General features: G+C 47.4%; 1 protein-coding gene across 1 annotated transcript; it reads left to right on the top strand.

The window, feature by feature from the left end:
* Positions 1-1,832: 1,832 nt before the first annotated feature.
* Positions 1,833-23,114, top strand: LOC102461211 (fetuin-B). Its single transcript, XM_006138474.4, has 7 exons — positions 1,833-2,183; positions 7,024-7,134; positions 9,151-9,238; positions 11,314-11,480; positions 17,787-17,900; positions 21,188-21,277; positions 22,468-23,114. Exons 1-7 carry the CDS (start codon positions 1,962-1,964, stop codon positions 23,056-23,058), a joined length of 1,383 nt encoding a protein of 460 aa, XP_006138536.2. The 5' UTR covers positions 1,833-1,961; the 3' UTR covers positions 23,059-23,114.
* The last annotated feature ends 251 nt before the right edge of the window (positions 23,115-23,365 follow it).

Below are 23,365 nucleotides of genomic sequence, written 5' to 3'. Positions count from 1 at the left end.
GGTAGGGCCACTGGGTCAAGGGCAGAGACTGCTGGCAGGCCTGGATCTGGCACGTGCAGTCTGGCCAGAGTCTACCCCTTTAAGGGCTCCAGTGCTGGGGGAGAGGAGAGGAGTTTTCCTGGTTTGGTCCAGAGTGGCCACCAGGGGTAACTGGGAAGGGCTGGAGGCCAGCTAATTCGAATTAAGTGTCTACACAGCACTTATTTCGAATTAGCTATTTTGAATGTGGCATTACTCCTCGTAGAATAAGGTTTACCAAATTCGAATTAAGTGCTCCGCTATTTCGAACTAGCGGTTTGCATGTATAGACGCTATTAAAGTGAATTCAAAATAACGGCTGTTATTTCGAATTAACTTTGCAGTGTAGACTGCAAAGGGGCCACAGGGCTACTTGCTGTTTTTAAAGTTACAGACTAACACAGCTACCCCTCTGAGGCCAGTTAGACAGTTTACCTCATACATCCTATTTCTGGCCAGCTCACACTGGGTTTGGCCCACGTTAATAAAAATGTTGCAGTGTGTTTTTATTAGTGTAGGGGTTAGTAGGCTCCTGCTAGTAGCCATCTGCCTCCAGCTCAGGACCCAAATGAGACAATCCCAGGTGCTTGTTCACATGTGGGGAGGGGAGAGGTGAAAATAGGAGCAGCCATTGCAATCTGTGGTATTGTTGTCACCTGCCATGTGCTTGACTGGTTTTGGCCATCCTGTCCTGACCTGATCTGGGACTTGAACACACAACCCTGTCCTCCCCAGGCGAGTGCCCTAGCCCACGGGGGAACCTGCCCCACCACCTTACTGTCAGGGCACCCCTTATCCCTCCAGCCCCGGGGCTGCCTGGGGGACATGCTGATTGTCAGAGGGAGCTCTGGCATGTTTGCAAGATGAACTGCCTGGGGTTGCCATTGAAGTGAGGGTTGAGAATGGGATGGCAGGAGAGGACGGGGTAAAGCTGGAGGTTTGCATGGTGAAGAGAGGTGGCGGGATGATGACAGCGAGGGTAAGCAGTGAGGATTAGGTCGCGAGTGTGTGCTAGACAGTGAGGGGGGGGGGTGTATGGGCTGAGCAAGAGGTCAACAGCCCCAGGAAAAAGATATCAGTGGGCCGGGGAGAGATTGCTGTGCATGTGTTTCGTAACAAGACATGCAACTGCATGGCCTTATTTTGGTAACCTTTGTGCACTCATCTTCTTATCTTCTCCCACCTATGGCAGTAACTTTCCTTCTGCCTCGAGTCTACCAATAGTATTTCAGTTTGTGGGGGCAGTGACTGTGTCCATTTATATGTTTGGGCACTAATTAGCTCACTGCAATAAATCATCGTAACTCCCCACTGAAGTCAGTGGAAAGTTTTGCTAAAAATAAGCCCCATGGTATAGTCTACAGGTCTTTTTAGGCCGTGTCCAAATTGTTATATCATCTCTTGCCAGGAGGGAGATCCGTGTTCTCCATCTCAGATGCAGATGACTCTGTACGTTTCATGGAAGCTTGTGGCTTTATTTTTTCAGCGTATCTTTAATTATTAAAATAAAAAGTGTAAATTCAAACTTTGGAACTGATCCTGTTTCTGTTCAAGTGAACGGGAGTCTGGTCCTTGAATTTATAACATCTTCCTCTCAGTTTACTGCATACATGCCTATTTAAATCAACAAGGTGAAATGTATGTGGCCCACCCAATGAAATCCACCTTGGATGTGTGAACCCAAGCACAGAATTTGGCCCCGGTTTACAAGTGGCTACCCTTCGTGTACAACCTTCTAATCATTGACCTAGTATTTGCAGTTGCCATGTATGCAGGTTTAAAGGTGATGGTCAGGGTATCGTACAAAGAGGACCCAACAAAGTATATAAAGAGGCCTGATTCCATTTCAAAAGTTTACTCTTTCAGGCTGGCCCTGGCCTCTCTGTCTGGCTTCCCAGAGGTTACAGGAATTCTGAGCTGCCTCATCCAGTTTTCTTAGCAGAATGACCCTGTTTGCTTTGCTTCTCTTTGGCATGCAGTTACTATGCTCCCGGGCTGTCTCTCCTCCAGCCGAGAAACCGCCACCTCTCTTACATTCCCTGGCATGTAATGATTCTGCAGTCGAGGCAGCTGCAGATCTGGCTCTGAGCCAGATCAATGCCAACCAAAGAGAAGGCTATGTGCTCAGTCTCTATCGCATTTTCAGCGTCCAAGAACATCCCCAGGTAAGGAATCCTCTCGTTCTAGATGAGCGGTGGTCCTGCTCCGGGGGAGGGAGGGGTACTTTGTGTGTACTGTCCATCTGCCCTAGGAATGGGGGTTTGAACCAGGGAATGCTCAGAAAGACTTTTCACAAAGGCTAGGAATCTATTCCGATGTGGCAAAAATGTGAAGAGCTAAAATTTCTTAGCACAATAAGGGCAGTGGCAATGTCACCTACAAATGAATGGAATTTCACAAGAGCAATTTAAAGCAATTAGGACTATTGGAAATAGGGGGATCGGATTCTCTCTGCCCATGCACATAGTAATGCTTCTGGCATCTGTCCAGTGGGAGGGAAATACCAGCACTCTCCTATAATCACACTGTAAACCCACTTGGCTCAGGTGTGTTTGCCTATACAAGGAGCAAACTAAGAATGTCTTAGGCTCAGGTAATTTTTTCCACACCCAATTGGACACCTCACTGAAGACTGACTTCCTAAGCATTGAAACCACATCACAAGTTGCTCAGACTGGATTTAAAAATAAACGTAGCTCCCCAGGGAGAGTCACTTTCATTGCCTCGTCACTCATTACCTTTAAGGTGCAGCTTCTATCCTGGCTTTTTTAGTTATTCGTATTCATTTATTTCTAAAAAATATACAAAAGAAGGTGCCTAGACACAGCATAAAACCAGGCCTCCTAAAGGGGGGGACTTATGGGGCAATTGCCCCAGGACTCAGTGGTTCAAGAAGGCCTTGGGCTCCCCGTGGCAGCCAAAGCCATGGGCCCTTTAAATCGCCAGCAGAGCGCCGTGCAGCACGCAGTTGTCAGTGCTGAGGGCTGGGAGGAACATGCTGTGGTCTGGTCAGCACTGGTGGCTGTCCCAGCCCCGCCCCTTCTGCCCGAGGCCCCGCCTCTTCCGGGAGCATGGAATCAGCCTTTTCCCACCTTGCCCTGGGATCTGGCAATGCTGAGGGCTCCCCTCCATATAACAACCAAATAGAACAGCTAAACCCAGTGGCTGAGCCAAAAGCACCAACAGCACTAAGGAGGCTGTGTCACATCTGTGCCATGCAAAAACGGAACACAGCATGCATTCAGATAGGTCATATTAATAAACAAAAATGCGCGTCGATCCCTCCGACACCTTTGTTCCTCAGAAACGGTCGAGAAACTTATTCTTTGCCTGTGTTTTAAACCAGAGGAAAAGCCACACCGCCTCTTTCCTCCTCGTTTCTGTGACCACTACTTACGATGAAAACTTGTGTGCTTTCAGATTCAAATCTGCCCTCCTCCCCACCTGATTTGTGGCTTGATCCTACTTTAAGACTTTTGCCATTGATTCAGATGGGAGTAGGACAGAGCCCTGTCTTCACAGGAAACAACAAGCAGTGTACTTCAGTAATAGGTTTTTAACTAGCTCTTAAACCACCATTAGATTTGTGCACATATTTACTTCTCCTTTCCTTTGCAATGTGTTCCCCCCACCCCCATACCTCCAGAGCTGCTGACTATAGTTGCCAATTCCCTTCTGGCTGCAACACTTGCCAGCATGCCAGGGACTGTGGTCTAAGTGTCAACAGTATCAAAGCAAAGGATTTGACTGTGTAGAAAACAATATCCATTCAGCGAGGACAAAGCACAGGAGAGGCTTGAATGGCTCTTTCCATAACAATGCTCTGCACTTTCCTTCCTTAGATCTCAAAATCACGTTACCAGGGAGGCCAGTATCAACATCACATTGTACAGCTGGGAAACTTGGGCACAGAGGAGGGCAGGGACTTGCCCACAGTGACCCAGCAGGCCAGTGGCCAAGCCAGCAATAGAACTTGAGCCCCCATCCAGTGCTGTATCCCGTAGGATGCTTCTGATGTCATAAGCTCTGTGCATGCTAGAAACGTCAACCATCTCCCTTCTTTATTTATTGATACAACGTACCTGCAGATAATTCTTTTCTTTTCACTAAAATTAGAGCAGACCTACATTTCAACCAAACCGTTCATTTCTGGCCATGGTTCAGCTTCATTCTTAGGTTCTGGTTGACACCAGAACAGGGAGTGTGAAAATCACTCATGGAAAGGCTGTTCTTGGAATAATTCTGACCTTACTGAGGGCAAGAAGCAGCAGAAATACTTTAAGAGAGCATGTCCTTACAGGCCAGACCCGCAGCTGACATTTGCTGCGTGACACTGCACCCTATAGTTGTCACATGCATGTAATTATATGATTATGACTTAATTGTGACACGTTCTGTACATGTGGTGAGGTGGTGTTAGAAAAGTTATGATTTGTGGAATACGATTATCCAATTTGTATGCATGTATCATTTTGTAGCTGAAGTTATGACTAAGTATTTGCATTTCAAATATAGTTACACCTAGGAAATACCCCCTAGTCGAGATGTTTTCAGTCTATATAATAGATGGGGAAGGGTTTATTCAGGATATTGGGCCATTCAGAAAAAAGAATAGGCCTTGGGAGAAGCTGGTGAGCCTTCCTGAGATTACTCCTTACAGCCTGTAAGTAATGGCTATTTTGACTCTACAAGAACATATGACCAGATCACATGATTCTGGACTCCATCTTGGGATATCAGTATTTTTGCAAAAAACAGTCATAAGAATGGCTGTACTGGGTCAGACCAAAGGTCCATCTAGCCCAATAGCCTGTCTGCCGACAGTGGCCAGCACCAGGTGCCCCAGAGAGGGTGGACCGAAGACAATGATCAAGCGATTTGTCTCCTGCTATCCCTCTCCAGCCTCTGACAAACAGAGGCCAGGGACACCATTTCTATCCCCTGGCTAATAGCCTTTTATGGACCTAACCTCCATGAAATTATCTAGCTTCTCTTTAAACTCTGTTATAGTCCTAGCCTTCACAGCCTCCTCTGGTAAGGAGTTCCACAGCTTGACTACACACCGTGTGAAGAAGAACTTTCTATTATTAGTTTTAAACCTGCTACCCATTAATTTCATTTGATGTCCTCTAGTTCTTCTATTATGGGAACTAATAAATAACTTTTCTTTATTCACCCACTCCACACCACTCATGATTTTATATACCTCTATCATATCCCGTCTTTGCTTGGAAGCAAATTTTAAAACAAAGGTTTCCCCCGTATGCTAAAGCTATAAAATGCAAGAAGTGACATCCGCAGCTATTCCTCACTCACCCCACACAAGAACGTCTAGAAACTCTTGAGGAACAAAGACTGAACTGGAAGAAGTACTGGGTCTAGGCTAAAGGGATTTCTAGCCTGTGTATGAAAGACCTGCGGCTTCCATGCTGTAAAGCAAGTGCAGCTTGCCCCTTAAAACTCTGCAACCTGTGTGAGTCATCTCTAGGGTGAGAATTTGCTAATTAGTATTGAATTCTATCTGGCTTATTAAGCTTAGTTTGCATTTTGTTTATTTCTTAGGTAATCTGTTTGAATCTGTTTGCTATCCCTTATAATCACTTAAAATCTATTTTATGCTAGAGGATGTTGTGACGACCACGACTTTAACAGGGTTCACAAAAGAACTCGACACATTCATAGAAGATAGGGCCATCAATGGCTATTAGCCAGCATGGACAGGAATGGTGTATCTTGCCTCTGTTTGCCAGAGGCTGGGAATGGACAATAGGGGGGTGGATTGCTTGAGAATTATTTGTTCTGTTCATCCCTCTGAGGTAGCTGGCATTGGCCACTGTTGGAATATTGAGCTAGATGATCCTTTAGTCTGACCCATTCTGATGTTATCATTTGTAGTTAATAAACTTGTTTTTGCTTTGTCCAAACCAGTGACTTGGAATGAAGAGGCCATCTTAGCTCAAGGGACAAAGACTACTACATATTCCTCTCCACACTGAGGGAGGGAGCAAACTTTATGAGCTTACACTGTACACTTCCCTGTGCAGCACAAGATGGCATAATTTGGGATTTATACTCTAGAGGAGGCGCATGCCTGGGGAAATGGGAGATTCCTGGGCTGTAGCCTTTCTATGCAGGAGCTGGTCAGAGAGCCTGCATGTAAAACCGGCACCAGGCGGATTTGAACCTGGGACCTCTAAAACAGAGTATAGGAGCCTCTACCCTCTGAGCTAAAAGCCAGCTGGCTCCCAGCTCATGCTGTAGAGGTCTCTTGAGCTTAACTGTTGCTGTGGTCTAGATACCACTTGCGTTGCTCAGTAACCACACTAGGGCTGTGTCTACACTGGCGCGTTCTTGCGTGAAAACGGCCACTCTTGCGCAAAAACATGCCGCCTGTCTACACTGGCCGTGCATTCTTGTGCACGTAAACTGATGTACTGTAGAAAATCAGGGCTTCTTGCACGAGAACTCTTATGCTCCCTCTCAGGAAGAAGCCCTCTTGCGCAAGAGCTCTTCCAGAAGAGGCCAGTGTAGACAGGCAACATGAATTTCTTGCACAAGAAGCCTCTATGGTTAAAATGACCATCAGAGCTTTCTTGCACAAGAGACCGTCTACACTGACATGGATGCTCTTGCGCAAAAGCACATGGCAGTGTAGACACTCTCTTGTGGAAGACTTTTTACACAAGAACTCTTCCGCAAAAGAGTTCTTACCCAAGAAGCTGCCAGTGTAGACGTTGCCCTAGGTGTGAGGGTTACATATGCAACTGCAACTAGGTGTGCTCCTCCCTGTGTGAATGTTGTGAGAAGTGCAGGACCAGAAGTGGGTCCACAGCTTGTCACTACAGCACAGGCTGATGAGTCAAAGGGCTCAGTGGTACTGCAGTTCCAGGTGGCACTCCAAGGTGGGGGGAGTGCTAGTATGAACTTTTAAACATTTGTCCATCCCTTATTGTTCCTTTTTCTTTGTGAGGGTGAAATTGTGACATAACTCTTCTTTGTGTTTAGGAAATCACTGGTTCTGTCTTCTATCTCACCTTGGATGTGGTAGAAACTGAATGCCATGTACTCAGCAGAAAGTTGTGGAAGGATTGTAAGAACAGAGCTGACCATGAAACTGTAAGGATTTATTTTATTTTAGATTTAGGTGCACATGGGAGCATATGGCTCAGTTATTCCTGAAGGAAGTAAAGTTCCTTACACGGAGGCTGTGTCTACACTGGGCCACTTATTCCGGAAAATCAGCCGCTTTTCCGGAATAAGCTGCGAGCTGTCTACACTGGCCCTTGAATTTCCGGAAAAGCAACGACGCTCTACTGTACAAAATCAGCCGCTATTCCGGAAAAGCTACGCTGCTCCCGCTTAGGCATAAGTCCTTATTCCGGAACACTGTTCCAGCAAAGGGCCAGTATAGACAGCCCAGTAGTCTTTTCCGGAAAAAAGCCCCGATTGCGAAAATGACGATCTGGGCTCTTTTCCAGAAAAGCGCTTCTACATTGGCCACAGATGCTTTTCTGGAAAAAGGGCTTTTCCGGAAAAGCAGCCTGCCAAAGTAGACGCTCTTTTTCTGGAAATACTTATAACTAAAACTATTCTGTTTTAAGCATTTCTGGAAATTCATGCCAGTGTAGACACAGCCGGATGGTTCTTGTAAGCAGCCGGCTAATTAAAAATTTGACATTTTTTAATTGAAAATATATTGTTTAATATTTTAAAAACATTTCTATGAAAATATTTTGCTGTTTTTCAACCAGTTTATAGCGTTCTCAAATTGAAAATTTCAACAGTTTTTTCAACCAGATCTAATAAGCGGCTACTAATAAAAATGCAGGCTAAGCAGTGTTGAACATCCCTGTAAGGGTTTCTCTGAAAAATAGCCTGACAAAGGAGGAATGAAAGAGACTATCTTTATTGAACCTAATCCTTTGTTGTTGTTGTTCTGACAATGTAACTAGAGGCCTGAAGGAGTAAAAACCAAGAACAATCAACAAGTTAAGCCTCATCAATGCAGCAAGCAACCTGGGCTCACTACTAGAGCTAGTCAGCTTTTTTGTGACAAAATATTTTCATGATAAAGGAATTTTGCATGAAAAACTGTTTTAGCACCTGGTGAATATATTCCAGTTTTGGTTAAAAACAAACAAAAATGTTTGGTGTTTCTCAAGCAGTTTTTCTTTAAATGGAAATGTGAAATCCAAAAACAAAGCAATTTCCTGGCCACCACAGCAGCACCTTTGGGGGTTGGAAGGAACTCACAGGTGACTGAGTTCTTTTATACCTTTTATACCCCTTTTATACCTTTCTGGAGCCCTCCACAAAGAGAGAAACAGTGAAGGGTGAGTGGCCCCAATGGACAGTAATCATAAGAAGATTTCAGAAACTCCCAGCTCAGGTGTCTTGATAACACAAGAGAAAATAGTCAGAGGACCTGAGCATTAATATTTAAAGTCACTGAGGGGATGAACAGACTAGTCGAGATTCTTTGAATACTGCTGGTAGATCCTCCAATGCCATAGAACGGAGGCACATGCCATTCTCCCCTCTTGCTACCAACATCGTATTACAATGGGCACGGCCGGAAGATAGAGAGAGGGGATAGGACATTCCCACGGTACTGAGCTCCAACTGTTTTCAGATGGTTGGTCTTTGGTCCTCTATGTTCCCAATGGAGGGGGCAAAGCCAGATAAAAGGAAATGTGCCAGTGCGTCCCTGTACCACAACAATCCCCAGTTGCCAGAAGAAGTGGGGCTAGGCTGGGCAGCTAACTGGCACTGTCCAGATGCCCTGTGATCAGGGAGCCAAAACTGGGTTTTTCTCAGCTGTTCTTAGTGGCCAACTGAGAATCTGAACCCACTGATCAGATATGAAACTGGTGTAAACAGGCATTGCTCCACTGAGGTCAATACATTTATGTTGATTAGTACCAACTGAAGATCAGGCGTTTTGTTTCTTAACAGTTCTTTTCAGGTGATAAACTCGCTTAATTCTCAGCTGAGCACAAGGCAAAACTTTTCTTTGTAAAGAATTATATAAATGTATGAAAAACAATGTACTGTTTAGAGGCCTCATGGCTGCTGACAGGTCACAAAACTAAATTTCACCTACAGTCACAATGCATATTTATATTCCTTTAGGTTTTTGGGCAATGTAAAGCAATCCTCTACATTAACAAGCCAAGGAGAATTGTTCACCTGTATAGCTATGAGTGCACTTTACAGCCAGGTATGCTATTTTTAAATACATTTCTTATAATAAAGAATTGGAAGAGAATGCTTAAAGCTTTAGCCCAGCAAATTCATGGATATCCAGGGACTGTTTTTGTGGCTCATGGAGGTCAGATGACATTTTGCACCTGTGCAGGGCTCTACTTAAAGCACAGCTCCATTTGGAGAAGTGACTGTAAAAATGGCATCATAGTGTTTTGTGGTATTTTTCACTTAATGGCATTCTGATCTGACTTTCTTCGGTCAGAAAGTCCTTGAGGACTTTTAGAACCAACGTGGATTTGATTTGCCCCATTGATGCAAGAGGTGCAAACTGCCAGCTGTGACCAGGGGTGGGGAGATAGAGTGGGGCCTATGGGAGGCATGGACTCATAGAACTGGAAGTTCATCAAGTCTAGTCCCCTGCCCTCATGGCAGGACCAAGCACAATCTAGAGCATGGGTTCCCAAACTGGGAGGCGTGTCCCCCTGGGGGGGCATGTAGAAATTCCAGGAGGGGGGCATAAGGTGACCCAGCCTCCCCCCCTCTCCGCCTCAAGTTTTGCTGCTATTTTTGTTTTTTTGGCCCCAGTCACTTCCTTTTTTTTTTTGCTCAAGTTTTGCTGGGGGGAGGGGGGATGTGAGGGTTTCTCAAAAATCAAAAAGGGGGCGTGATGCCGAAAAGTTTGGGTACCACTGATCTAGAGCATTCCTGACACAGGTTTGTTTAATCTGCTTTTAAAAATCTCCAGTGATGGAGATTCCACAACTTCCCTAGGCAATTCCAGTGCTTAACCACCCTGACCGTTAGGAACTTTTCCCTGATGTCCAACCTAAACCTCCCTTGCTGCAATTTAAGCTTCTTGACCTGTCATCAGAGGCCAAGGAGAACAATTTTTCTCCCTCCTCCTTGTAACAATCTTTTAGGTACTTGAAAGCTGTTTTCCTCCTGGCATCCCCAAGGGAAGTGCAAGTGTTATCTTCTCTGCCATTTCCAGGTTTCTAAAGTGCATCTAGTGCTCTCGGGGAGCCTGGCTGATGGAGGCTGGCCATTAGAGGTGCTGAATCAGTCTCTCCTGGCTCTTCTGACTATCTGCCCCTCCCTCACCAGAGCTGCACACGTTCAGGGCGTTCTTTGGCTGGCTGCCAGAGCAGGGATTCCAAGTCCTTTGTGACTTCTCCCTAAACAGTGAGGAGGGAAGCGCTGAGGCAGGGCCTTGTGGCAAACCCGCCTGCTGTAGGTCCTACCCACCTGTGCGCCACTCCTTCCTCAAGACCCACCCTTGCTCCACATCCATGCCCCCTCGCCTGAGCGATGTGGCCCGGAGGATTACAGGGGCCTGGTGCAGCCTCAGCAGAGGCCGCACCCCCCACTACCCACATCCCCCCACCGTGCTCTCCACTTCTCCACCTGCTCCGGGATTGGGGCGCTCTGCTTCTTGCCGCTGTGGAGAAGTCGAGCACAGTGGGCTGGGAGGGCAGCACAGCAAGGAGAAGTGAAGCAGATTGCTGGGCTGCTCCGGCACTGCATGGCGAATGCAGGGGGCAACCCTAGCTGTCATCTCTCTTAGCCCCCCAAGTCCCTCCCAGCCATAGAACTGTTGGGGCAGCCACAGCAGGGCTCCCAAAAGTGCAGGGCAGAGAGCAGCTGCCTCTTTTCATCCTCTGAATGGGACCCCTCTGCTCTGGGGGCATCTGCCTGGGCAAAAGCCAGCAGAGTCTCCAAAGCAGTGGCTCTCAACCCATGGTCCCCAATCAGCCCATAGCTGCAGCCCACGTGACATCCCCAGGCCCAGAGCAAACCAAGCTCTCTAGTGTTTATCTGGCAACATTTGGAGAGGGGGCAGGCGGCTGAGGTGGATCTGTGGGGTTTGAATCGTGGGGGGTGTCCCATGACAATTCAATTCATAGGTCAATGGCTCTACCCTTCGAATCGAATAGTGTTGCTTGAAACTGAAATGCTAAGAGCTTGAAACACCAAAGAAAGAAATAAGAATGAAATCTGCACACCTCCCTGCCAACCTATTTCTGACAATGGGATTGCAGTGTTATGACACCTCTCCTATCAGCGTGTATTTGTGTTTTTTCTACAAAGTTCCATCAAGCTCCATTGTAAGGCTCTGCCCTGACTGTCCAACTCCTGGCTGTCCAACGGAGCCCAAATATCTGGAAGCTGCTGTTGTGAGCCTGGACAAATTCAACAAAGAAAGCAAGGAAGCTCATCTTTTCTCTGTCCTCAATGTTACCAAAGCTTCGATGCAGGTAAGGCTGAGATTCACACCACCCATTTTAGGCCCTGTGAAGCATTGATACAACTACCGCACTTATTCATGTTGCCCAATAAGGTGCAGAAATGGGTTTGCACACCAGCAGTTAGTTCAGGAAAGGGTTCTGATTTTCCTGCAAAATGTGAGGCTGTGTAGACCTGGGGTTTCGATTCAGGTTATTACAGAAAGAAGTGCCATTTGCAAAATTCAGATCTAGTTTTGAGCCAGCTCTTAATATATTTCAAAGGCTGGTGCGCAGCTCTGGGGAGCCAGTGCGAGCTGGGACAGTTGGGTCCTCCCGGTTGCACTTCTGCTTTTTAAATGTATTTAAAAAGCAGAGGCACAGCCAGACGTGTAGTGAGGGTGTTATGAGCCTGGGGACAAAGGAAAAATTTGCACATACCCCCTCCTGCCACCATGTGGCATGGCCCCGAACCTGGTGCACAGCTGAGGGGAACTTGTATCGCATCTTCCCCCACCCCCTACAGTTTGGGGCTGGGCTCCCACATACACTAACCCACCAGTGGAGATGGAGGAGGGTCAGGCTTGGAGCAGCGAGGCAGGGAGGAGGCTCCAGCTGCCGGTGGCAGGTGGAGTAGGAGCATGGGAGCTGAAGGGATAATGGGGGGAGCAGAATGGGATTAAATTGGCGCCTCCCTAGCATGGTGCTCAGGGGCAACTGACCCCTCCGGCCCCCTCGCTACGCCACTGCCCCCCCTCCTGCAGATCTATCATCTTATGCATGTGCAAGATCTGTGAGAGCCGATCTGCAGTTAGTGTCTGTGGCGCCGGCTTCTGGGTGGTGTCTCAATGCTGCCACATTCACCTCCAAAGAGGGGGCTTCCCAAAGCAGGCCCTTGCTGCAGACCCTCAAGGCATCCACAGGTCCAATCTCCTTTCAATGGGCCCACTTCCCAGGGCTCATTGATCTTGGACCTGGCTTCCATTCCCTCTCCAACCTTTGCAACTGCCCAGAGGTGCTCACCATCTGCCTTATCCATTCCCACCTCATTCACCCCACAGGGACAGTCTCTGCCTCACTTGTCCTAGGGACTATTCTACCAAGACGTAATACAAAGTTTCCATGTAAAAGGACTCACTACAAAGCTAAAAACTTCAATGAGAAAATGATTAATACAGAGACGTGTCTACATCTGCTGCAGGGAGACACCTCTGCCTGCCTCCACCCCACTCCCCACAGAGTCTACAACCCCATTGCAAAGCGAGGGAAGGGGAAGAAAAGAGGCTGAGGCCCATCCAATGGGACTGAAGCAGTCATGAGCAAGCCATGCCCGGGAGCCATTCTCCTGTCCATTGCTGGTGCTGTGTTGCTTCAGACACGCTGAAATGCAGTCACCTCTAGGGTGGGCTGGACAGCTGTTTAACACCTGTACAAGGTTTCAGGCAGGGAGCAGTGCGGGCTGCCTTCCTGCAGAGCCCCCCATCAAAATTACTGTGCTTAGGAAAAGAATAAACAGGAGGATTGGAAATTAACCCGCCCAGTCTCACGTCCCCTAGGCAGGGAATGAGCCATCTACATTAGGCCCCAGCTGGAGTATCATGTCCAGTTCTGGGCCCCACATTTCAGGAAACGTGGAGAAACTGGCGAAAGTCCAGAGAAGATCGACACAAATGATGAAAGGTCTAGAGAACATGAGATATGAGGCAAGGCTGAAGGAATTGGCCTTGTTTACCTTGGAAAAGAGAAGACCGAAAAGGAACATGAGAGCAGCTTTCGAGTATCTAAAAGAGTATCATAAGGAGAAGGAAGAAAAATTGTTCTCCTTGGCCTCTGAGGTTAGCATGAGAAGCAATGGGCTTAAATTGCAGCAAGGGAGGTTTAGGTTGGACATTAGGAAAAACTTCCTGCCTGTCAGGGTGGTTAAACACTGGAATAAATTGCCTAGTGAGATTGCGGAATCTCCATCACTGGAGATATTTAAGACCAGGTTAGACAGATACCTGTCAGGGATCAGCTTGGGCAACTCAACTGTGGAAGCCCCAGGGGCCACGCTGATACTTACAGAACATGCTGAGGGCCTCAACTTAAGTGTGGTTTCATATGCAAGCACATATATGCAAATAGCTTCTCTCACACTGACCGGCATGAATACAAAGATTAAGGCAAGACTACACAACACACAGGCCCCATTTAAGTCAGTTCTGCTGATATTAATAAAATGCAATATTTACCCGATTTCTACCCATGTGACAGCACTTTTCATGAGCAATGACAGTCCAAGAATTTAACTACTAAAACACAAATCAACAGAAGATCATTACACTGACTATTTTTTGGTTTTGGCTCCCACTCGCCGGCCACGTGTTGATCCCCAAATAAACCCAAACGACACCGCAGGGCGCAAACAAACTGGCCATGGGCAGCATACCAAGTTATTAATACATTTTTATAAACCTTGACCTTTTCTCTCTGCTGCCATGTCTCCTTGCTCCATCATCTCCCCTGCTGCCCCCCAACTCCTCACCCTCCTCTGCTGTCCTGACTCCTACCCTTCTCACTGCCCTCAGTCCTCCTACGACCTGGCCCCTTCCACCAGCCCTTCTCTCCCCCCTGTGCCCACTCCTCCAGTAGCCCCACTCTGATCAGATGAGCTACCCCTCCTCATCCCCTCTTCTAACACCTCCCTTTACACACCTGCCCTGCCTCTCTCCTCTGGTGCTGGTCCCTCCCATGCAGGTGTCTGCCCTTCTGCTTCACCCCCAGAATCTCCTGGCACCTGCACCTTCCCTTAGCCCTGCACCTTCCTGGTGCCTCCCCCTTCCTCACTGCCCCTGCCCCCTTTTCTCTCTTTTTCCCTGATGCCCACCCCCCTCACCACTCTCTGCCCCCATTTCCCTCATGCCCCTCTGGGCCCTCACACATGACTTGCTCCATCCCCGCCTTTCTCATGCCCACCCCCCTTTCAAGCCTTCTCCCAGCACCTGCCCCTCCCCCCTCTAGACTCTAATGCCCTTACCCTCTCCTCTCCCAGCATCACCCTGTCCCGCTCCCACTGACACCTCCCCTCCTGCCCTTTTCCTCATTGTCTCCACTTGGCCCCTGGCACTTGTATCTTCCCCCTCCCCTACCCCTCCACACAAACCCCTTCCTCTCCCACCCTTCCCCCTAGTTTTCCCCCTGCCCTGCCCTGCTGTACCTTCTGCCTTGCGGGGCCAGACTCTGTGCTCGGGCCCCAGATGTCCCTGGACTCCAAACTGGAAGCTAGGCTGCACAGCACCACGTGGCACCGCACACTTTTAAAGTCTCAGGCCGTGACATCACGTCATGCCCGGGCATCTCCCCGGTCACCTGGAAACGCTGCACATGGCAACAGCAGCCGGCAGCATGCGCAGGCAAGGGGGAGCCAAATGAACGCTGCGCACGGCAGACACAGTCGGGGGCCAGGGGGAACGGCCATATAACACGCCTCCCATGCCAGGTGAGCCTGCGCAGCATGCGCTCACTCTCACCCCGGCCCGGCGCCCCCCTAGCATGGCACCCGGGGGGCAATTGCCCCCCCCTGCACCTCTTTTGCTAAGCCTCTGGGCACAGCATCTGATACTGAGCACGAGCTCGGGATCAGCTGATTCCCACCTCACGCTCAGTCCCTGCAACCCCTCTATCTCCTCTGCCCCCCACAGAAACAGTGCTGGGGGAAACTAGCTTTTAAGCCAGCTCCTCCTAGTACTGGCTCCTGCTCCCCCCCTTGTTGCCTCTGATAGAAGCAGCAGAGGATCGTGGAGAAGCAACTATTAGAGGAACTAGTCAACTGTCTGATAAGCTTATGCTTATCCGACAGTTAACTAGTCAACTAGTCCCTTATATCCCTATCCAAGTATATGTGGTCAGTTTCTGAATTTACTGTGTTAGTCAATAGGAACTTAGTTTAAAATTTGCTTTAAAATATTCTGTTAGTATGTTGCTGAAGATTATGAAATCACATCTCTAAAAAATCATCAATTCCTGCTTTGGGCTATCATTAGGAACAGAGGTACCAGTTTAATAGTGTTGTGTAGGGCCTCATAATTCCTAAGAACAGCCTTGTCCAGTAGTATTCCTATTTGGGCTTTTGATTCAGGCCTACCTCTGACAAACAGCCCAAGTGAAAAAGTATTTAGTGTAGCAGAAAGATTCCCTTCCATGCACACCTGTAACTCACCAAATTAACTTAAAATAATTTAAAATCTCATTGCACTGTGAGGAGGTGCTAATTATCAGTGTCCTGGCTAAATTCCATTTGTGCCTTACAATTATATTTTTCCTCCCTAAAATTCATTTCTACTGGATAGTCTTCACTCTCTAACAGTTTTGTATTGTTATTCATAGACTTTAAGGTCCGAAGAGATCATCATGATCATCTAAAGCATATGGCAGACCAGACTATGTGCTATTAAAATGTTTCCAGTTTCAAGCCCAGAAGTGGCTGCAATTCAAGACGGGGTGAAGTGATACCTATGGATAAAAAGTTGGCTGAGGCATAATGAGGATCTTTGGATGGAAGGCTCTGTAAATATCAATTGCTAAGAGTATTTTAAAAAAATTAATCTAGTTTCAGCTTTGACAGCTAGCAATACGTCAGTGGGAATTCTGTATAAAAGGTAAGGATTGGGCTCAATGGTGGACAATAATTGGCCCTTGGGCTAGACACAGTTTGTCAGGGCTAATCTCTGGAGAGCTGCCAGATGCTTTATTTACCTGTGCATCTGCTGGTAAGGCCCCTCGCAGCTCCTGTTCACCAGGAATCGCAAACAGCAGCCAATGGGAGCTAGGAGCAGCTGTACCTGCAGATGAACAGGTAAATAAAGCATCTGGCAGCCTGCCAGTGGCTAACCCTGGAGAACCTCATCCAGTCTGCAGGCCACTTAGGGTACATCTAGACTATAGGCTTTTTTCGACAGAGGCTTTGTTGACAAAGAGAGTGTGTCTAGACTACATGCCTCCGTCGACGGAGGCATGTAGATTAGCCAGATCGGCAGAGGGAAATGAAGCCGCGATTAAAATAATCGCGGCTTCATTTAAATTTAAATGGCTGCCCCGCTCTGCTGATCAGCTGTTTGTCGGCAGATCGGGGCAGTCTGGACGCACCGCGCCGACAAAGAAGCCTTTCTTGATCGGCACAGGTATGCCTCGTGAAACCAGGTTTACCTGTGCCGATCAAGAAAGGCTTCTTTGTCGGCGCGGCGCGTCCAGACTGCCCCGATCTGCCGACAAACAGCTGATCGGCAGAGCGGGGCAGCCATTTAAATTTAAATGAAGCCGCGATTATTTTAATCGCGGCTTCATTTCCCTCTGCCGATCTGGCTAATCTACATGCCTCCGTCGACGGAGGCATGTAGTCTAGACGTACCCAGAGTGTCTAGACTACAGCCAGTTCTGTCGACAAAGCAAGCTGCTTTTTCGACAGAGTCTAGATGCTCTCTTTTGAAAAAGCACGGTGTGGATGCAATAGCGCCTTTTTTCGACATAACTCTGTCGAAAAAAGGCATTATTCCTCATAGAGGGTACGTCTAGACTACATGCCTCTGGTGACAGAGGCATGTAGATTAGGCTACCCGGCATAGGAAAATGAAGCGGCGATTTAAATAATCGTCGCTTCATTTAAATGTAAATGGCTGCCGCGCTGTGCCGATCAGCTGTTTGTCGGCTCAGCGTGGTAGTCTGGACGCTCTGCGGTCGACATCAAAGGCATTTGTCGACCTCCCTGGTATGCCTCGTTGGATGAGGCTTACCCGGGAGATTGACAAATGCCTTTGATGTCGACCGCGGAGCATCCAGACTAGCGCGCTGAGCCGACAAACAGCTGATTGGCCTAGCACGGCAGCCATTTTAATTTAAATTAAGCGACAATTATTTAAATCGCCGCTTCATTTTCCTATGCCGGGTAGCCTAATCTACATGCCTCTGTCACCAGAGGGATGTAGTCTAGACATACCCAGAATGAGGTTTTCCGCCATCGACAAAACTGCCGCGTTCTGTCAACATACTGTTGACAGAACTTGGCGGTAGTGTAGACGCAGGTATAGTTTTGTCAACAAAAGTCTACTTTTGTTGACAGAACCCTGCAGTCTAGACACACCCTTACTGCCCATCCCTACTGTAGAGCAACATTCAGAGAATATGGAGAGTATATTCCCCTGCAATGTAGCTAACAAACTCAGAAGTCTAACCCTGCTCCCTCTGTTGTTGATGGGAGTTTTGCATTGACTGGGATTATGAGAGTGTTTTCTGCTTGGTGGCACATTTGCAAAGGCTAACAATAACACTCACTGTTCTCTCTCCTTCCATACAACACTTTGACAGTGGGTCATTGGACCAGCACACTTTGTAGAGTTTATAATTCAAGAGACATCCTGTTCCAAAAATGAATCCATTGCTGAAGTCTCCAACTGCAAGCCTCTCTCACCGGAATTGGCTGTAAGTAATTCTACTTGCAAACACACATAGGCTACGTCTACACTGGCCCCTCTTCCGGAAGGGGCATGTAAATTTCACTAGTCGTCGTAGGGAAATCCGCGGGGGATTTAAATATCCCCCGCGGCATTTAAATAAAAATGTCCGCCGCTTTTTTCCGGCTTTTAAAAAAGCCGGAAAAGAGCGTCTAGACTGGCCCCGATCCTCCAGAAAAAGTGCCCTTTTCCGGAGGCTCTTATTCTTACTTCAAAGTAAGAATAAGAGCCTCCGGAAAAGGGCACTTTTTCCGGAGGATCGGGGCCAGTCTAGACGCTCTTTTCCGGCTTTTTTAAAAGCCGGAAAAAAGCGGCGGACATTTTTATTTAAATGCCGCGGGGGATATTTAAATCCCCCGCGGATTTCCCTACGACGACTAGTGAAATTTACATGCCCCTTCCGGAAGAGGGGCCAGTGTAGATGTAGCCATAACGTTGTGGATATAATCAGTTCGCATTGGGCATTTTGCATATCTTCTGTTTTTCTTCTTTACAGCCATGATCCAAAGCCCAAGGAAGTCAACAGGAGTCTTCTCATTGACTTCATTGGACTTTGGATCAAGTGCTACATGATTATTATTTATTATTTGTATTACTGTCGAACAGGAATGGGCAAGATGCAAGATCTGGCCCATCCTTACACTTTGATCTGGACCTCAGACTGCATCTGACCACTTTCTATTTATATCCTACTGCCCATGCTACTGAATTTCCAGGAGGTGGCTCAGGCAGCAGGATCCTATTGAAATGGCTCCCAGTTCCCAGTCGTAGTGTGATCTCAGCAGAAGCTGGAGCCATGAGCCTTTTAACTAGCTGCAGCAACCCCAGGAAGCTGCCGGGAAACTTGGTAATAGCGGAGTCAGGAGCTGGGAGCCCTTTGCTATGTTTTTAATTCAAAGCTTCCAGCCCCAGATAAGTCTGGGGGGAGGCTACTCTCCTACCCCGCACCTTCTGCCCAGCCCCTTCCAGGAGTGGAACCAGCTCCTAACCACATACCAAAAGTCATTAAGTGGCTCACCTGTGAAAATTAATGGCCACCCGCTGTAGAATCTCAAAGCTCCAATTATAGCTTAGGTTGTCATTGTGTTAGGGACTGGACAAACACAGAACTAAAAACAGTTCCTCCTCCCCACCCCAATGTACCATCTAAGATAAGATAGAAAAAGTCCCCCAAACAAAGTTCTGGATAACTGTTTGGAAATTTATGAACATGGATGGCATAGAAAAATACAGTAGGGTACATTTACACTAGCTCGTTAGTTAGAGTTAGGTAGGGTAATTAGGGCAAGCGGAGTTGCAAATGAAGCCTGGGATTTAAATATCTCGGGCTTCATTTGCATGTTCCCGGGCGCCACCATTTTTAAATCCCCCTTAGTCCGAACTCCTTGCCCGCGGCTACACGCGGCACGGAGTAGGTAGTTCAAATTAAAGATCCTAATTTGAACTACCGTTACTCCTCATTCCAAGAGGAGTAACGGTAGTTACTACTATCTTTAATTCGAACTACCTACTCCGTGCCACGTGTAGCCGTAGGCAAGGAGTTCGGACTAAGGGGGATTTAAAAATGGCGGCGCCCGGGAACATGCAAATGAAGCCCGGGATATTTAAATCCCATGCTTCATTTGCAACTCTGCTTGCCCTAATTACCCTACCTAGCTCTAACTAATGAGCTAGTGTAGACGTACCCGTACAGGATAAGCAGAGTAGCTAGTACTTTGCAAAAGTTATTAGTTCTCAAGGGTTTCTTCTGTATAAGCAGTCACAACTTATGAATTATAAAAAATACACCATATACGCACACTGCGCTCAAGAAGTCAAATACAGAAAGACTTTAGGAATTAGAGGGAGGAACTCGAAGACAAGACATCTGAAAGATTAAATTAGTACAGTAGCCAATCGATTCTTTTCTCTTAATCTCTGTCTGCACTAAGAAGAGAACTGTGCTACCTACCTCCATGTGTAATCCTAGGGCTTGTCTACATCCATGGCACTGCAATGGAGCAGGAAATGTAGAGAGCTCTAAAGTGTTGAGATCTGATAGCCCCACACAGGGCCAACTGGCATGAACTAAGTGGTACTTAGTTTGCACAGATGTAGTCCTATCCCAAACCAGGGATGCAAGCAAGTAGTCGAGTTGAGTATCAGAGGCAGCAGGGATGGGGACAGGAGCTGGTGCTGGGAGGAGCCAGCTTAAAATCTGGTTCCCCCCTGCACCATTTCAGCCATGTTACCTCCCCTTCCTCCTCCCCCCCCCCACGGAGTGTGGGGGCTAAGGGAGGCTACTGCGAAGCAGCCTCTGCCCACAGCCAGTCCAGGCTGCTATGAACAGGGGCTGCTGGATCCGGTGTGAGCCGAGATCGTACCAGTCTGGGACCACTGCGTTTCTGCATTTTAAATGTAGTAAGAGCTGAGCGGCTTTCACTATATTTAAAATGCAGAGACACAGTGGTCCCAACTCTGTCCTGGCTCGTGCTGGTCCAGGATCTACCCCCAGTGCGGCGCTGCCATTTAAATGTAGTAACAGCCAGGCTGGCTATGCACCCAGCTCTCACAATCTTTAAACTGCAGAGCCGCAGTGCAGGTAGCTCCTGGTCCAGCGCGAACCGGGACTGAGTGCCTCCCCTTATCGACTAATCATGTAGTTGATCCAAATTGTATTGACTACACAATTAGTCAATTACCCGACTCTTAACATCCCTACCCCAAACAGGACCACATTTACATGCACTGTGTACCTTTTCATTCACACCAGAAGGATCCACATGAGGAAATTAGAGAAGAGCACATTAGACCTCTCTACATTTCAGACCCCACAGTGCCATGTAACAAGCCCACAGTTGTTCCTATCAGTATTCTAGCAATGTCTGCTCGATCAGCACGAAGAGACTTGTTTTCTTTGAGAACCCTGTATTATAGGGTTCTCAAATGCCTCTAATGACATTTTCTGTCCCCTAATACCAAAGTACTCCCAGTATAACATAGACGGCGCACTGGCAGCTGCCAGCATTTCTAGCATCATGGTGTCTAGTTCCACTCAAAGATTTTAAAAAAATCCATCTGGGAAATCTGTCCTCCTAGGCAACTTTGCCAGCTCAACAATCCAGAGTTTGCACTAGCTATAGATCCACGCAGATGTATTCGTGGAGCTAACTCTGGACTTTCATCATCTCCTATTTTACAATCTTAAAATCTAATTATTAGTGATACAATGTGGTTTGATGCTCACTTGTCCTAATCTGCCATTTCTGTTTCCAGCATACTGGTTTATGCAAAGGCTCTGTAGTGAAAAGCCAAGTTGATCATCATCAGTTTGTCAGCATAGCCTGTGAAATCTACGATCCACAGGTATTTCTCCATCTACTCACAAGTTTACAAAAAGGTCCTTCATAACATAACATTGGAATGAAGAAAGTTTGATAATTCCGTTAGGATTAGCCACAAAGAAATGGACTGCAGACACAAGGGAAATGGATAGGCCGAATCAGAAACTAACACACTTGAAATGAGATCATTGCCAAATGTCGAAAAAAGGCAATTCAATACAATTTCAGAGGAGCCACCACCCAAGGTCCTCAGAAGGCTTATGCAGTCCATGTGCCCAGGGCATCACTGCTATTGTTATATGAGCTAGCTAGATCAAAGGCAGCTGAAATATGTCTACCTGGGCGGCAGTCGCACGACAGATTGTAGTGCAGACATAGTCATTAAAACCAACTGTATCGTAGAATCATAGGTCTGGAAGAGACCGTAGGAGGTCATTGAGTCCAAAACCCTGCAAAAAGCAAGACCAATCCTAACTAAATCATTCTAGCCAGGGCTTTGTCAAGCTGGGACTTAAAAATCTCTAGTGATGGAAGTTCCACCACTTCTCCAGGTAACCCATTCCAGTGCTTCTCCACTCTCCTAGTGAAACAGTTTTGCTAATATCCAACCCAGACCTCCCCACTGCAACTTGGGACCATTGCTCCTTGTTCTGTCACCTGTCACCATTGGAAACAGCCTTCAGGTAATCGAAGGCTGCTATCAAATCCCCCATCACTCTTCTCCTCTGTAGACGAAACATGATGAGCTCAGGAGTGGCTCATCCCAAGCTAGTGCAAACTCCATCCCAGAGCCAAGCCCTTCCAGGGACCTCCTGAACCCACTAGACCAGCCCCCAGCAGCCAGCAGGCATGTCGGGCAAGCCAGGCTGCCTGTCCCCAGGCCACATGCAGCAGGGTATGTCCGAGTATCCCAAACACTTTACAAAGCTTTTGAAAATAATAGTTACAGAACCAATGTAACACTCATAATAACAATATAGGGAGAGATTAATGAAATAGCTGAATTATCCTGCTTCCAAGAAAGGGTACTCTCCTTTGGGAGCAGCAGCTATTTTACTTCTCTACCATTGGAGATTCCATTGGTGCAGCTAGATCAGTGGCGGGCACTGACTGCTGGAATTTGGATTGATCCTGAGCCTTTCCTTATATCAGAACAAGGTTTTTAAGTAGCTTTAATTAATATAGGCATGTGTTTGCTGTTTGTCAATTTAGGCTCCTGGAGAACAGGAGAAGCACACTGGCCATAGATCTCAAAAACCCAATCAAGATGATGATGAAAGCCATGAACATCCTCACCAACATGGAAAGAAGGGGAACCAGAACTCGCACAAACACCCTCACGATCATCACCACCACCACCACAGCCGCCACCAGCACGACCAAAACCAGCCTTCCCCCTCTGAACCTAATCACTTCTCCCCACGTCTGGGCAAAACAGTGGGCTGGGTTAAAGTTCTCCCTGCTAAAGAGGAGCACGTGTCTCTCCACACCTTACCAGAGCCTGAGGCTGAACATATCGATGGAAAGCCTGTTCCCCCACAGAAGGCAAAGCCAGTGCCAGCCCATCCAGAAACACATGATGGCACTGATGCAAAAAAGCTTCTGGTAGCCAGGCCAGAAGAAAAGCCAGGTTTGACCAAGCCTGCAATTGGCCCAGCCATTCTCCCTTTCCCTGAAGGGCACTCGCAGTCAGATGCGTGCCCAGGAGAGCCCACGTTTGTTAACTCACTCATCCTCCGTTTGCTTTCCAAACCCCCTGTCAAAACGTTACCAGAGATACCGCGACAAACTGCAACGGAATAAAGTTCATGTTTCCCATTGCCATGTAAGAACTTTCAATAAATAACATTTTCTTTCCAGTTATGGTCTCTGGTGTTGGGGGGTCAGGGAGGTAAAGTGATCTCAGGGACTGGCCATGGAAAGGAATTTTATTAGGCATTTTCCAGCAAGAGAATTTTGGGTCAAACTCTGGTTTTTCCCTACAGGGCAGAGCATCCATGAGGTGTAGAGCAGTGACAAGGTGCAGTAGCCTGAAGAAGGCAGAATGCTGGAGAGACACAGCCTGAATGCCTCGGGAGAGCATGCTAAGTAGCAACATCTACTGCCACCT

This window comes from Pelodiscus sinensis, chromosome 10 (genome assembly GCF_049634645.1).
Source record: "Pelodiscus sinensis isolate JC-2024 chromosome 10, ASM4963464v1, whole genome shotgun sequence".
NCBI lineage: Eukaryota > Metazoa > Chordata > Testudines > Trionychidae > Pelodiscus > Pelodiscus sinensis.
This window is presented reverse-complemented; position numbering and strand designations above follow the sequence as displayed.

Excerpts from the sequence above, each read along its gene's own strand:
- LOC102461211 (XM_006138474.4), top strand. The coding sequence starts at position 1,962 with ATGACCCTGTTTGCTTTGCTTCTCTTTGGCATGCAGTTACTATGCTCC. Across the intron at positions 9,239-11,313 it reads TGAGTGCACTTTACAGCCAG|TTCCATCAAGCTCCATTGTA; the intron begins GTATGCTATTTT and ends TTTTCTACAAAG. Across the intron at positions 21,278-22,467 it reads GTGAAATCTACGATCCACAG|GCTCCTGGAGAACAGGAGAA; the intron begins GTATTTCTCCAT and ends TTGTCAATTTAG.